The 14785-nt window shown below is 64.2% G+C and overlaps 1 protein-coding gene across 1 annotated transcript; it reads left to right on the top strand.

Annotated features, from left to right (window-relative positions):
• Positions 1-6: 6 nt before the first annotated feature.
• On the top strand, positions 7-8224 carry EFNA3 (ephrin A3). The gene is made up of 5 exons (XM_023534377.1): positions 7-121; positions 5961-6250; positions 6656-6721; positions 6907-6984; positions 7200-8224. The coding sequence occupies exons 2-5, from the start codon at positions 6076-6078 to the stop codon at positions 7328-7330; spliced, it is 450 nt and encodes a 149-aa protein (XP_023390145.1). The 5' UTR covers positions 7-121; positions 5961-6075; the 3' UTR covers positions 7331-8224.
• The last annotated feature ends 6561 nt before the right edge of the window (positions 8225-14785 follow it).

Here is a 14785-nt window from a genome sequence, read left to right as displayed (position 1 = left end):
CGGCTCCGCTGCTGCTGCTGCTGCTGCTCGTGCCCGTGCCGCTGCTGCCGCTGCTGGCCCAGGGGCCCGGGGGGGCGCTGGGGAATCGGCATGCGGTGTACTGGAACAGCTCCAACCAGCAGTGAGTCGGGGGCCGGGGAGCTCGTGTGTCCCGCGTCAGTGACGGGGGCCGGTGGGCCCGGGAAGTCCTGGGGAACCTGGGGTGGGAGCAGGGCTGGGGGCGGGAGGCAAGGGAGAGGAGGACACTCTACCGGCGTCTGTGAAACTTGGGGGGAGGTCTGAAAGAGGCCGTTAAGGTATAGTAAGGAGGGCTTGGGCGTGCGGAGGAGGCTGCTCAGGGAACCCCACCTTGGCTTCTCCCCGCATCCGCCGCTAGAATAGCGTACCCCCATCACACAGTCTCCCCATCCTCACCCCCTTCCAGCGGGGCTGGGGTTGAGGAGTATCCGCGTGCTGGGGAATAGGCCGCCGGCACTCGGGGGGCCCAGGGATGACCTGTTTTCAGTGGAGAGGATTTCAAGGGGTTCTGTCTTGGACTCCTGCCTTCAAAAGTGGGGTCCAGAGCTGAGGCAGGGAATCCGACTGAGCACCGCCTCAGGACGCAGGCGAAGGGGATGTCCTGGTCGTGCGGATAAACCTGGCCGGGTTGAGCCGGGCCTGGGTCGCCGAGTTAGGGCGCCCTGGGGGTGCTGCTTGGTGAGGATGGGGACGTGGGGTGCCGGGGAAAGGGAAGGAGGCAGAGAGATGCCGGCGTATCACACACGCACGCACACGCCGGGGCTGGGGACGGCGTGTGGCTCCAAGTGTGAGCGGGCGTGCGCGGCTGTCAGTGTGCGTGTGTCTGAGTGTGTGATTTGTGTGTCTGCGTCGGCGATCGTCTGGGGGTGGGAGCGGGCGCCGGGTCCGGGAAGGGGCTGCGGTCGCTGTCCGCGTGGCGGGCCGCGTCTGGGTTCGGGTGGCTGTCGGCGCCGCCGCGGTCTGGGCGGGTGTCAGGGCGGCCGTGTGGTTTTCCGGGTGTGTGGCGCGGCGGCTGGGTGCCGGCTGCGGGGCCAGGTCCTCATTCGGCTCAGTCCTCGCTGCCCTTGTCTTCTCCTGCCCGCCGAGTCGCCGTGTGGATCACCCCAGCCGCCGCCACCGTGTGTGTCTGTGTGTTGGGGGGGGATCCCTGGGGACGCGGGGGTCACTGTCACACCTGCCCAGGCGGCGGCAGCGGCGGCACCGCTCCTGACTCCCCACCCCGGGGAGGGAGGGCGACTCGGGAGCAAAAGCGAGTCCCCCGGGGAGGGGACCGGGAGGGCCGCGCGGCTGCGACCCCCAACCTCCCGGGGGAGGGGCTGCCGCTCGCTGCTCCGCTCTTTGTTGTTTGGGGCTCCGCGCCTCCCCCTCTCCCTCCTCGCGCCCGGAGTGTCAGACTGGGGGTGGGGATGAGCCAACGACGCCCCCCTCTCGCTTCCCTTGGAAACCTCGGGGTGGGGATGCGGCCCCTCCCCCCAGGAGCGGGACTCGGAGAACTCCGGCGGCGCTGGGGGCCGACTCCCCTGCTCTATCTAGCTCGTCCTCCTCCCCCAGACTCATACGTCCGCCCCCCGCCCCGCTAGAGTCTGGCGGGGAGCGAAGAGCGCGCAGGTGAGGGGCCCGGGTTCCCCACCGCCCTCCGGGCACTCCTGCGTTCTTAGCGGAAGCCAGAGCCAGGGGTATGCGGGAATGGCCGGGTGGCAGGGTGTTGTTGATCAGGTTCCCCTCCCCCGCATACACCTGGGCGCAGGTGAAAGCCCTGGGAGGGGATGAGGAGCCCGGGGTTCGGGAAGGAGCCTCCTTTCTGTCTTCCCTGCTCCCCGCAGGTCTGGACCGGCAGCGGTGGGAGGGGGTGCGCACCAGGCCGGGAGGCCGCCGCCGCCCCCGCCTCGCTTCCTCGGCCTTTGTTGCCGCTGCGCCGGGCTCCCCGGCTCCCTCACTGCGGCAGCCGCGGCCCCATAAATCGTGAGAGCGACGTGCTCCGGAGCCGGGAGTGGAGAGGGCCAGGGAGCTGGGGGCGGGGCCGGGCCGAGCCACAGGCTCCCGCGCCCCCTCCCCCAGGTCACGTGAGCCGGGTTCCTGGCTCCCACCCCCGTCACGTGCGGAGGGTCTCTTCCCCTTGGGGTCACGTGGAGAGGGTCTTGCGACCCCTCCTCCTAGGGGTCACGTGGGAGGGTGCTCCTGGGACACGTGCGGCGGCCTCCTTTGACAGACCCGGGGGCCTTGCCCTGCGCGAGGCCGCGATCTCGGCCCCTGCCCTCCCCACTCACCCCCACCGTTTGGTCCCCTGGAATAGGCCAGACCTGTTCCCAACGTGGCCCAGAAACTAGGGATGGGGGGACTATACTGGAGGGAAGCGTGAGAGTGTGAGGTCGAGAGGGCCCCTGAGCCCGGAATGAATGGGGGGGCGGCCGAGGGCCGAATATGTGCGCGCCCCGGCCTGTGCGCCCTGACCTGGGCTTCGTTTCCATGCAGAGCCGAGCAACGGTGTCGGTGCCCGCCCCTGCTCGGAAAGCTTCGGGAACATCTTTCTCTAGCTGTCTCCTACCTGTCTCTTTATCTCTGAAATGTTTTCGCTCTCATCTGTCTTTCGTTCATACATTCATTCAGCAAGTATTTATTGAGGCTCCACCACATCCACGCGGGCCTCTCCCTGTCTTCCCCTGACACCGAGTGCGCCCGCGCCCCTTCCTTGCCCGGCGCTCTTCGCGTCTCGCGGTCTCCTGCTGGCTGTGGGCCTCTGTGGACCGGCCTCTCCGTCTCTCCCTCCGGGTCTCTGGTCCTCGTTCTCGTCTCTTTCTCCCGGCTTCTGGACCCCTCTCTTTCTCCGTGCCTCACTCCCTTTCCCGGATTTCTCAGTGGATCCGGACTCTAATCACCTGCCCTCTCCGTGTGCGTTTCGCTCTCACTCGGCTTCTGTGTGGCTCGCTTTCGGCCGGGCTCTCGCGCTTCTCCGCCGCTGCAGATCAATAAACCTTCGCCGCCGCCGCTGTCGCAGGGAGGAGGGGCGGGGATGTGGGGCGCGTTGATTCTCTCCCACCCAGCGCCGGCGGGAGAAGCCCGAGGCCCAGTCCAGGGATGGCTAGACTCGGCGGGGCGGGGTGCGGAGCCCGAGGGCGCCCAAGGGGTGCGGGGGTGTCAGCGAGCACGCGCCATCCCGCGAGCGTTCCCGCCACCCAGCCACCCCCCAGCCTGGCGCGCGGACCCCACGCCGCGCACACGTGGTCCGGCCTCGCCTGCTGGAGCGAGCGGCGCGCAGTCTCGGGCGCGCGCGCTAGAGGGGTCCGGTGTCTTTACATCCCTCCCGCACTTCCTTAGCTCCGCATCCTGGTGTCTCGAGGTGGGGGCAGGGCTTTGACAAGTTCAGGGCCCCTTGGGACCCTTCCCCTACTCCCTGGTCGTTTAGACGCCCTGTTTACCTGCTCCTAATTGCCCCAGGAGGAGAGGTTTGCTCCTTCCGACTCTCCCCGCCGCCCACCCTCCCGGCTGGAGCAGAGGGAGCATTGAAGGAGCGGGAGACCGAGGTCGGAATGCGCGCCGGGTGGTGAGGGCCCGGAGAGGCGAAATAACGGAGTGGGGGCCACCCCCTCCAGGTGGGGTGTGTCGGCACTCGCCTTTCTTGGAGAGAGGTGGGAGGCTAGTAGGGGATGAGTGAAGAATAGAGCACTGTTTGAAGGGGCGGGCACAACCCAGTCCCCAGATCCCAGCCCGCCCCACTCCCAGCCGGGGGTGCGGCTCTGGGGGAGGGGTTAGCAGCGAGCTTCGCCAGGCCTGGTGGCACCTCCCTCCTCAGCGCCAGGACAGGATGACAGATTCAATAAAAGCTCCCAGGCCAAGCCAAGCTGACACCTCAAGTCTCCCAGGAGTGTAGCTGGGGACTCCAGGCCTCCTGCCCCCCGCCCCCATTCCGGCTGGGCACGGCCATTCCACAAGTTCTTTTTCTCTCACGTGTCCAGTGTTGGGGGCATTTCAGGGCGCTGCTCCTGCCTCCCAGCCCAGGGATAGGTAAGAGGTGGCTTCTCTTCACCCAGCAACCTTTCTATAAGGCTAGTCCTCACCCTGTTGGAGAAACTGAGGTACCTGTTGGAATAGGTCTGGCTTTGGATTACTCTCTGCTAGGAGGGGGTGTGTTACAGGGGAAGTGGGCAGTGCCCTCAGGGAGGGGCCACCTCGGAGCAGGGCTGGACACCCGGCCGAGGCTCAAGGACAGAAGCCCCAGCGTGGCTATGCAGCTGCTCCAGGCCTGGCCCTACCGCCGGTGGCCACCTCAGAGCTGTTGGCGGAGGAACAGTAGACTTTGGGATCGGGTACAGAGAAGCAAACCTGGGGTGGCGGCTGGGAGCCAGGCCTGGTCTAACTCGTTTTCCTGCTCCTGGTGCCTCAGGCCGAGACTCCTGCCCACCTGAGTGCCAGGGCCAGGGAGGGGCCTGAGTGACCCATCACTCCCGTGGGAACCGAGTGGGGCTGGTGACATCCCTGATGACTCAAGGAGCTGTGCCCATTCTTCCTGGCGTGTCCAAGCACTAACACTCACCTGTCCACCTCACTGCCAGGCTTGGGGAGGGGGCAGCACAGGCGAGGCCAAGGAAGCAGGGTACGGTGGGGAGGGACCCTCAGGCCCCACCCCGTGCAGAGGCCTCCAGCTCCTTTCCCTAAGAGAGCTAATTACTGTTTGTGGAACTGGGAGGTGCCTGGTGGCATAAAGAGCCCGTCCCTCCCCTCGGGGAGTTCCCAGGGACCAGGGACCCCAGTGGTTTGACAGCTTGCCCAGGATCCCATGCCTTCCCGCGTCCACCATGCTCCCTCTCACTGCCAAGGTATGCACACCCCGCTCTCAGGAAAAGCCCACCTGTCTGAGCCTCCTGCTCAGATGGCTCTGTCACCCCCACTGCCATCCTGGGCAGTACGACCAGGGCCTAGCTGATGGCTGGTGAGCAGGCGCAGATTACAAGGACCCAGCATCTGCTTCTCTGTCCCATAGGTGGCTGGGGGAAGTAGGAGACACAGCCATCTTGTCTGGGCGCTGTGCCCACTGATCTGCCCAGCATCACTAAGAGGCAGTGGTGCCCAGGTTGAGGGGGGACATGTGTAGGGACAGCAGTTTTGGCTGCTTGGCATGATGCCACGTGGAGCCTTGATACGGAGTCTCTTAGCTCTCTCCTCTGTCGTGTCACATTACTGGGGACCTAACTGCCCAGAGCCTCCGGATGGAAGTCAGTGGGACTCGAGGTACAGAGACCAGTGGTACTGCAGAGAGAGATGTGCCAGTGTTGGGGGGGCAGGTCAACCAATACCGGCATGCGATCCGGCCCATACAACCGAGCCTGTCCGTGTGTCTGCCGCCTGCGAGTGGGCGGTGGGCGTATTTGTGTGTGCGCCATAGAACTATGCGTGTATATGCATGAAGCCTCCGTACATGCGGGTGTGAGGGCAGGTCCTGTGGGACTGGCCGTGGCGCGGACCCGCCGCGCAGGAAGGCATGTAGCGGGCGCGCATCTATCCGAAGGGGTCCCTCCCGCTTTCAACCTTCCCGTCTCTGCCTAGATCCTTTCTCCCCACTGGTGGATTATGGGGGATAGATGGAGGAAATCCGGGCCTGGGTCTGGGAGTCGCGGGGGCCTGAGCCGTTTCTGTGGTAACTAAACGTGCGTTCCCTCCGTCCCTCCACCTTTCTCCCCGCCTTTCCTTGGAGGCGGGCCGGGCTTCCCCGCGCCTTTGCTGCCCTCTGGTGGCCGACAGGAGAAGGGCCGAACAAGGAGCGGGCAGGGAAGGCCCTTGCGGGGACTGGCGGCACTAGGGCCCTGGGGACAGGCAGGGACCGGAGGGAACGCTCTGAAGAAAAGCCGGGAGGCTCGAAGCCCTTGGGGAGGGCGCGCGGAGCGGAGAGGTGCAGGACGGGTCGGCGTGGCGGTTCTTCTCTCTGACCCGCTGCCGGTCCCCCGCAGCCTGCGGCGAGAGGGCTACACGGTGCAGGTGAACGTGAACGACTACCTGGACATTTACTGCCCGCACTACAACAGCTCGGGGCCGGGCGGCGGGGCGGAGCAGTACGTGCTGTACATGGTGAGCCGCGCGGGCTACCGCACCTGCAACGCCAGCCAGGGCTTCAAGCGCTGGGAGTGCAACCGGCCGCACGCGCCCCACAGCCCCATCAAGTTCTCGGAGAAGTTCCAGCGCTACAGCGCCTTCTCGCTGGGCTACGAGTTCCACGCGGGCCACGAGTACTACTACATCTGTGAGTGGCAGGCGGGCTGGGGCCCCCGGGCCGGGGGCGGGCCGGCGCGCCGTCGCGGGGCTCCGTCTCTAGGCGTGGTACCCCGCTACACAGCGTGGGGACCGGGGACCTCAGGGTTGCAGCTCAGACAGGGTCGTGAGAGTATGAGGGGCTTGGTGACAACCCGAAGTTCGGGTCGCAGAGTCACCGTTTCTGTGCGGGACATTCGGGGGGCGGCACTTCAGGGCTCAGGGTTTCTTGAGGGGTGGGAACGAAGGGCCTGGTGGCAGAGCCCCGTGACCAGTGTCCGGGGGCCCGGCAGCTACTGAAGGAGACCGCCCGGGAGGGGCGGGACGCCGAGAGGAATTTGAGGGAGGCGCGGGCCGCACCCCCGAGACCGCCACTCAGGCTGCGTGTCCTCCCCAGCCACGCCCACCCACAACCTGCACTGGAAGTGTCTGAGGATGAAAGTGTTCGTCTGCTGCGCCTCCAGTGAGTACAGCCGGCTCCCGGCCGCCGCCCCATCCTCGGCTCCCCTGCTTCGGGGCTCCCCTGGCTTCCTGGCGGTGGGGGCGGAGGGCACAGGCGAGGGGACTCACTCCCCAGCCGTAGCAGGGGGAGGGGATTCTGGCCCTGACTGTCCCCTCCTCTCTCCCCACCCGCCCCCCTCCCCGCAGCACCGCCCTCCGGGGAGAAGCCGGTCCCCACTCTCCCCCAGTTCACCATGGGCCCCAATGTGAAGATCAACGTGCTGGGTGAGTGCGCAGCGCCCTCTGGTGGCCACTGCCGGAACCGCAGTCCCCTCCCCGGGGCCTGCTCGCCTCGCATGCCTCCCTCCGCCCCCGGGACACCGAGCCCTCCTACCCCCGTGGGTGGTCACGTCCCGGCTCCCCCGCTGCTGCCGCTGCCGCGCGCCCCCGCCTGGCGAGCAGCCCGGCCCTCACCAGTGTGTCTCCTCATGTCCCCACAGAAGACTTTGAGGGAGAGAATCCCCAGGTGCCGAAGCTGGAGAAGAGCATCAGCGGGACCAGCCCCAAGCGGGAGCGCCTGCCCCTGGCGGTGGGCATCGCCTTCTTCCTCCTGACACTCTGGGCCTCCTAGCTCTGCCCCTCCCCTGCCGGGGGGAGAGATGGGGCAGGCCGGGCCGGAATAGGGGGCCTTCGGCCTCTCCGCGGGGAGCCCAGCCCCCGCCCGGCAGTGAGGCCCTCCTGCCCCTCCCCCCCGTAGGGCGCTTAGTGGGGCAGCCGCAGGTCCCAGGGGCCTCGTGGCTCTGGTAATGTTTGGTACCAAACTGGGGGCCGTAAGGGCAGCGCTCAGGACTCCCTGCCCCCTGGTACCTTTCTCTGATCCCCTGCGCCCTCCCGCTTCGTCCCCGCAGATAGACGAGCAAATCGAAGCGTGGAAGACACCCCCACCCCTGTCTTCCAGGGGCAGAAAACGGGGAGGGGACTAGGTGGGGAGGGGGTGGCATCGCCCGCGGTTCCCTTCCCCTGTTTACAGCAATAAGCACGTCCTCCTCCCCCCACTCGCACCCCAGGATTGTGGTTTGGATTGAATCCAAGTTTACAAGTAGACACCCCTGGGGGGGCGGGCAGTGGACAAGGGCAGCGCGGGGGTGGGCACCGGGTGCCAGGCAGGCATGTACAGACTCTATATCTCTATATATAATGTACAGACGGACAGAGTCCCTCCCCCTCCTTAACCCCTGACCTTCCCTGACCCCCCCTTCCAGCTTTGGGCCCCTTCCCCACCAGGCTACCCCCCAGGGGGACCCCCTGGCCCCTCTTTTGTCTTCTGTGAAGACAAGACCTATGCAACGCACAGACACTTTTGGAGACCGTGAGAACAATGCCCTGTCCCCTGCAGCCGGGAGCCTGACGCTCCCAGGACCCTGCCCTGCCCGCCCTCCGTGGTCCCCACCCATTCTCCTGGGCCTTTTTCAAGTGCTTTGGCTGTGACTTTCATACTCTGCTCTTAGTCTAAAAAAAAAATAAACGAGATAAAAATAACTGAGTGTGTGTGACTTCCAGGGGCCAGTAGCCTTCTGTACACCGGTCAGACCCTCCCAGGTCACAGGGCCTGTGGGGGGTAGGGGACTCTGGGGCCAAAGGGACAACTGAGCACCTTGTTCTCCATCTTGTCTCCTTTAAAGAGGCGGCTCTGTGTGGAGGGAGCAACAGGGGCCTCCCGCTGGGCCCGGAGGACCCGGGGCACCCCGTCCAGCCTCTCTGAGCCTCAGTATCCCATCAGGAGCAGGATTACGACACGTCTGTCAGGGTCAGCGTGAACATTAGACGACGGAGTTTGAGGCTCAGTCAGTGGTGATTTCTTCCCACCCCAGCTTGTGATCCTAGATAGGAAAAAAATTGCATCTTTATTTTTACTCACCTGTGGCTGAAATTTAACGTTCTCTTACGCACTTGGGCAACAAGCCACGACAATTAACTGCCTGTGACTTCTTAACCGGCAGGAGTCACAGAGGTTTTCGGACTGCGTCACAGGTTTTGAAGATGTCTCTAGTTTTACTCCCAAGACTACTCTGAACCGACCACAGCTGTTAGACCTGCCCTGTTTTTAATGTTAAGAAGCACATCTATTACTATGCCCCAGAAAGTAAATGTTTGATAACTGTTTCAATATCATCGGTTTCCTTTGTAATTTTAATTTATTCCTTTAAGACGTTAAGGCCAAAGGGCTGAGAATTTGCAGCAACGCCCTCCCCCCCCTCCATCCGTCTGCAGAGTGAGGGGACTGAAGGGGCAGAGGAGGAGTCCCAGGCCCCGTCTCAGGAGCCGGGCCCTGCCCAGGCTGGGCGAGGTCGGGGCTGCACAGGGGGGCACTGCGCGGGGGAGCTGATGGGGCCCACACCGCCCCCACCTTCTTTTGCCCAGCTGGCCCAGTGAAGGGCGCCTTCTCACTGCCAAGCTGTGCACCCTTGGGACTCCATCTCGCCCAGACTCTCTAATTGGCACTGCGTGGGCCGGTGGGCCCTCGGTGAGCGCCCCTCCTGTGTGCCCCTGCGGCTTTTGCCGGCGGCACCGTGTCTTCTCCCCTCTGCACTCAGAAGACAGGGGACGCACAATTTCAGCACGGCCCTGGCAGAGCAGGGAGGCGTGGCGTGGGAGGACAGGTGAGGAAAACGGGACAGCCGGTCTGGGGCTCCCTGCCCCGGGCCAAGGCTGAATAGGCAGGCTCGTCCACCCGGTCCTGAGTTCAGGGGGCACTTGTCCTGGGCACTGGCGTGGAAGAAGGTGTTCCTGCCCTCCAATAAGCTCACGACTGAGTTAGCATGTGTTGGTACGTGAAGAGGAACCAGGAACACATGTGCACAGGCGTGCACATGTGCACGCACGTGCACACACACAGCGGCATGACCAGGGTTACGTGGTTACATGCCATGAGCCTGTGGGAACGTGAAGAAACAGCAGCCTCTCACCTGGGGACAGCCGAGGAGGCTGCCAGGAGGAGGAGGGACACAGAGCTGGGTCCCCACAGGGCACAGTCGTGACAACCTTGAGGCCGAGGAGTGTGGGTTTGTCCCATGACGGAGCCACAGCAGTGGGCTAGGCTGCAGCTCCCTCGATTCCCGGGGGCGTGAGGCGGGGCCTGGCCAGCTGGGATGGGGGGGGCCTGTGGGCTCCAAATCCCAGGGCCAGGGGGCTTAGAAAAGGCAGCCGGGGACCAGGGCCGGCTGGCTCCATTGCTGAGTGCCTACTGTGCGCCAGGCAGGCACACTCCGCGCCTCATGAGCACCGCGCCCTTGGGGGCCTCGCTGCCCCGACAGGACCGATGAGAAAATGCCCGGGGGCCTGGGGCTCTGTCCCTTGGCTGGGGTCACGCGGCCTGGGGAGGCCGGCATTCGAAGTGAGTCTGACGGCTGCCGTGCCCTGACCGTCACCTGGAACCCTTTCCCGCCAACCCCGATGGCCTCCCGTCACCTTGTCCCCAAAGTTACTCAGTTTTTGGAGAGAGGACTCAAAGGACCTCAGACCTGGGCTAGGGGAGCCACTCCAAACCCCAGCTCTGACAGACCGGAAGGCCCGGGCTCAGAGCCAGGGACTCAGCCACGGCCACTTCGATGTCCGCAGAAGGCTCAGGACAGACTTCAGGAGGCCCGACCCCCATCTTTGTCCCCTCATGCTGCCATGCGTCTCCCCAGGAAGCTAAGGCTGATATTGAAATCTCTTAAACCACCACAAGCCCTGATTAAGGAGGAAGCACCTCCAGGCCCCTTTTCAGTCCCCCGAGGCTGGGGCTTCAGGAAGCTCAGGGTCCTGCTGGGACCCCTCTCCCTCAGACAAGGCTCTAGTTCCCAGAGCATTTGGGGGTGAGGAGTGGGGTCAGCAGTTAGGTGGACAGACACTCTGACACAGGGCCTCTGCCCCGTGGCGCTGAGGTCTACACAGCCCAGGGTGTCCAGGGGTGACAGGACGCCAGAGGCAGGGCCTGAGGGCGGTGGCAGGGCGGGGCAGGGTGGGACAGAATTGGAATGGCTGACAGGACAACACGGAGCAGGGAGACGCAGCTCAGCTGCCTCTTTCCTGCTGCCACGTCCAGCGCCCGGGGGCCCGGGGATCTGCTGACGGCTGCCAGATGGCGCTCCAGGACCTGGACGGTCAGTGACCGCGCTGTCTCCACCAGCCCAGGGCCCTGACGAGCACAGCTCCACACAGCCTCCAAGGGCCTCACACCCACCCTGAAACGGCCTTTCCCAGGGGCTTCTCGCAGGGGACCCCCTCTCCCCCCTGCCCTCGCCAGGGCCGAAAACAACAGTAACAACAAACACGGGGCGCAGACTGTGGTGCGACCGAGCTTGGAAGCTGCCGTGCCCGCCCTGGGAAGAACCAGCCGTTTGCATTCCAGGCTGGGAGTGTGGGAGAAAAGGGGTAACACGGAATGTGACCTCTCAGGGTGATCTGATCGTAAATTCCTACCTGGGCAGGTCCAGCGGGTCATGGGTGACGCCTCAGGCCTCTGTCTGCATCTAGCTTCACACACCTTTGAACTAAGCGGTACCCTTCCTGTAGAGAGCAGGCGACCTCGTTACCCATCCTGCAGTCCGGTCCCGCCTGGCTTTCTCCCAGGGTCCTGTAAGCTCCTGGACATCCCCTCCTTAAACTCAAACGCATAAAAGAAACTGCAGAACTGTCAGCCTCCGGAGCATTCGAGGTCTCGCTCCCCGGCACACTGTCAGTGTGGCTCAGATAAACTCTCATAAAAATGTTCTGCCGGTTTGGATGGGTCTTCCGTCGACGGGGCATGGCGTTGGTCCCTTGCGGGGAGCCGGGGGCCGTGCAGGAGGATGTGCCGGGCTCAGCCTGCTCTCGGCCTGGGCAGCACGGGGAGGGCCCAGCCTGCCCTCCATCCCAGAGCTTCTCGCACCCCGGTCCCCCTTCTCTCCCTCCCTCCCAAGGTCCTTGGAGTCGGGAGTAGACTTGGGCCCGGTCCACACCTGTCCGGCCCGGAGCTACTCAGCCCCAAAGCCTTACTCGTTCCTCCTCATTCTCCTGGTTCTGCCCAGCTGGCAACCCTGGGGGCCTGGGCTGCGAGGACACGGATGAAGGTCGGGGGCACGGGTAGGTGTGGGGGACACAGGCGGGAAGTGTGGAATAGCCCAGATGCGCCTGGGCCAGGCTGGCCGGAGGCCCTTTGGGCCAGAACCCGGATTGGGCCCTGGGGCAGTCTGGCCTCCGACTTGGGCAAGGCAGGGCAGGCAGCTACGGGTCCTCCCCTGGAGGGTCAGGTCCAAATTCTTGGCTTTCACCACAGCGTCTTGACCAGGCTAATTACAGGGCTGTCGCCAAGCCTGGCTATAAAAGGGTGGATGAACCGGCCAGGGACCCGAGAGGCTCCCTCGAGTGGCCTGGTGTCCCCCAGCCTGCCCCTGAGAGGCTGGCATTGGCAGCAAGCCCCGGGCCTCACATCTCATGCTCACACACAATTTTACACACTTCAGCTCACACCCAGTCACATAACATCACAACCTTGCGACCCCACACAGTCAATCAAACTCCCTGCTCAGGGAGGGGGGAGGGGAGGACGACCCAAAGGGGCCTCAGAGAGGGGGCAGGGGCTCTGTTTACACAGCTGAAGTGGAGGGGCCTCACCAGGCCAGGGGGGCTGCCCAGGCACCTCGCACAGGCCACCCCCGCCCCACACCTCGGGCAGGAATGCTGACGCACACCCCCTCGCCTCTGCTCCACACATTCGGCTGCGTGTCCAACACACTTCAAAGCCATACTCACACCCTGCACAAGCGTTGGGCACACGCAGGAATGTCACACCACCTAACAGTCAGAGAGGTTCAGGGGCACCCCGCGCCACGCACGGTCACACAGGGCGATACACTGAGGGCTGGCGACCCACAGATGACAGTCACTGACACAGACCAGGCCGACAGGCCCGAGTAAACAAACAGTGCTTCGTGCCGGGAAGGGCAGCGGCCAGACGGACGGGACAAAGTCTGGAGTCCGAGAAAGGCTGGGGACAGAGGGCAGTGCCACGTCCACACCCCCGGGGAACCGACAGGTCACGTCGGCAGCCACGTGGGACACAAAAACAACTCCCAGGGCCCCAGGGATGTACCCAGACTCGGCCACCAAGACAGGACGAGGCAGGCAGGGGCTCCTCACGCACAGCCACACGCACACGGACACCGGCCCTCCCCGTGTGGCAGCTGGCACCGGCTCCCACTCCAGTTCCTCCCCGCCCTTGCTCGCCCCTCCCACCCCGCCACAGGCTGGCGAAGGAGCTGGGCTTGGGACCAGAGAGGCTCCTCTCCACACTTCAGGCATGCTTGCACACGTGCGCACACACACACACGCACGCCAAGCCCTGAGTCGCTGCAGAGAGAGCGGCGAGCGCACCCCAATCCAGGCAGGGCCCTGCGCCCACCCCACCTCCCTGGGCTCTCGCGCGGGCCCAGCCCAGGTGTGGCAGGTGATCGGGCACCCCTCCGTGTCCTGAGGCCTGTCACTCGGGTGCCCTCCGGAACTGACAGGGCCTGGTCTGACGGCGGGGGAAGGGGTGCTCTCGGTGGACCCCTAGCTGGGGTGTGCAGCCCAGAACAGGAGGGCCGTTGGCCTGGGCCTGTGGGCAGGGCGGTCAGGGCAGGCCGGAGGGGTGGCGGGCAGGTCGCCAGCGCAGGGTGGGCGTGGGGCGCGGGGCCAGCAGGGGAGCCGGACCCGCAGAGGGGGTGGCGTGACCAGAAGGTCGGGGGCTGTTCTATTTAAGTTTCATAACACAAGCGGTCACAGAAACAGCCTTTCCCACCGCGCGCCTTTATGCGCGCGCACCCCGCCCCGCGGGCGCCGTCCGCACGGTGCCTGAGCGCATGGCGCCCTCTAGCGGTCCGCCCGCACACCTGCGCCCCGGGCCCCCGCTCCGGGACAGGTGGCCGCGAAGCTGGGAGCGCCGCGGCCGGCCGTGAGCCTTCCTGCTGGGGACAGCGCCAAGCCAGGGAGGCTGCGGCGGCGGCTCGGAAGAGGAGGGTTCCTGGCCAAAAGCGGTCAAGCGGAGGCCTGAGTTATAAACGGGCTGGATTTACTGCCAGGAGGTGGCAGGAGAGGGAGCTCTTTGGTGACAGTACACTACAGTCCCGGAAAGTACAGTACTTCTGTCCCAAATGCCTGGGGCTTCGGGGGGACCCCCTGGGCTGCGGAACCCAACCAAGCGCACTGCCTGCGGAGTGGGCGCCAGGTGGCCCTGGGGATGGCCGTGACCCCGACTCCATTTTATCTCCTTTATTGGCTTATTAAGCTATATATATTTTTTGGTTCCTCCAGGAGCACGTGTCTCGGTCTCCCTCTTCGAGTCACATCGCTTCACTTGACAGCGCCGGCGCCGTCCTCCTGGTTCCCACCTGCCGGCCTTCCAGCCATTGTCCTGCGTTTCCTCTCTGCCTATCCGGCGAGTGGACCCCACACGCGTTGTTAGTTTTGCTTCACTCCTTCCAGTATCGTTTAAAGAGAATTTTAAATTAAGGGAAAAGTCTTTTCTATTGACCCACGTGCTCGCCATTTCCGGGGCTCTTCACTGCTTTGTGCACGGGGACGATTTCATCTCCTGTCTTTTTTTCTTCTGCTTGCAGGACTTCGACCATTTTCCTGACAGAGCAGGTCTGCTGGGGACGAATTCTTTCAGCATCTTGATTTCGTGTGCAGTTTTGAAAGATACCTCCTCTGAATTGTAGGTTGAGAGCTTTTGCCTTTTGGGACTTGAAAGACGCTGCCCCCCTGTCTTGGGGCTGCCGTGGCGTCTCTTTATTTCTCTTTACACAATGTTCTGTTTTCCCCACTCAGGCTGCTCTGAAGATTTTCTCTTTATCGAGGGTGCTCTGCAGTGATTAAGGCAGATTGCGATGTGCTTTCATTATAGTTTTCTTCCTACTTCTTGTCCTTGGGGTTTGTCGAACTTCTTAGCTACATGGGTTTATAGTTGTCATCAAAACCGGAAAGGCTTTTGGCCATTATCTCTCCGTCGCCCCTCTGCCCCGCTTCCCGGGCACAGGCCGCTGGATTCTGGCCCAGGCTCGCCGAGTCCTCCTCCTTCCTGTGC

The sequence above is a fragment of the Pteropus vampyrus genome, unplaced genomic scaffold (genome assembly GCF_000151845.1).
Source record: "Pteropus vampyrus isolate Shadow unplaced genomic scaffold, Pvam_2.0 Scaffold124, whole genome shotgun sequence".
Taxonomy (NCBI): Eukaryota; Metazoa; Chordata; class Mammalia; order Chiroptera; family Pteropodidae; genus Pteropus; species Pteropus vampyrus.
This window is presented reverse-complemented; position numbering and strand designations above follow the sequence as displayed.

Excerpts from the sequence above, each read along its gene's own strand:
- EFNA3 (XM_023534377.1), top strand. The coding sequence starts at position 6,076 with ATGGTGAGCCGCGCGGGCTACCGCACCTGCAACGCCAGCCAGGGCTTC. Across the intron at positions 6,251-6,655 it reads CCACGAGTACTACTACATCT|CCACGCCCACCCACAACCTG; the intron begins GTGAGTGGCAGG and ends TGTCCTCCCCAG. Across the intron at positions 6,722-6,906 it reads GTTCGTCTGCTGCGCCTCCA|CACCGCCCTCCGGGGAGAAG; the intron begins GTGAGTACAGCC and ends CCCTCCCCGCAG.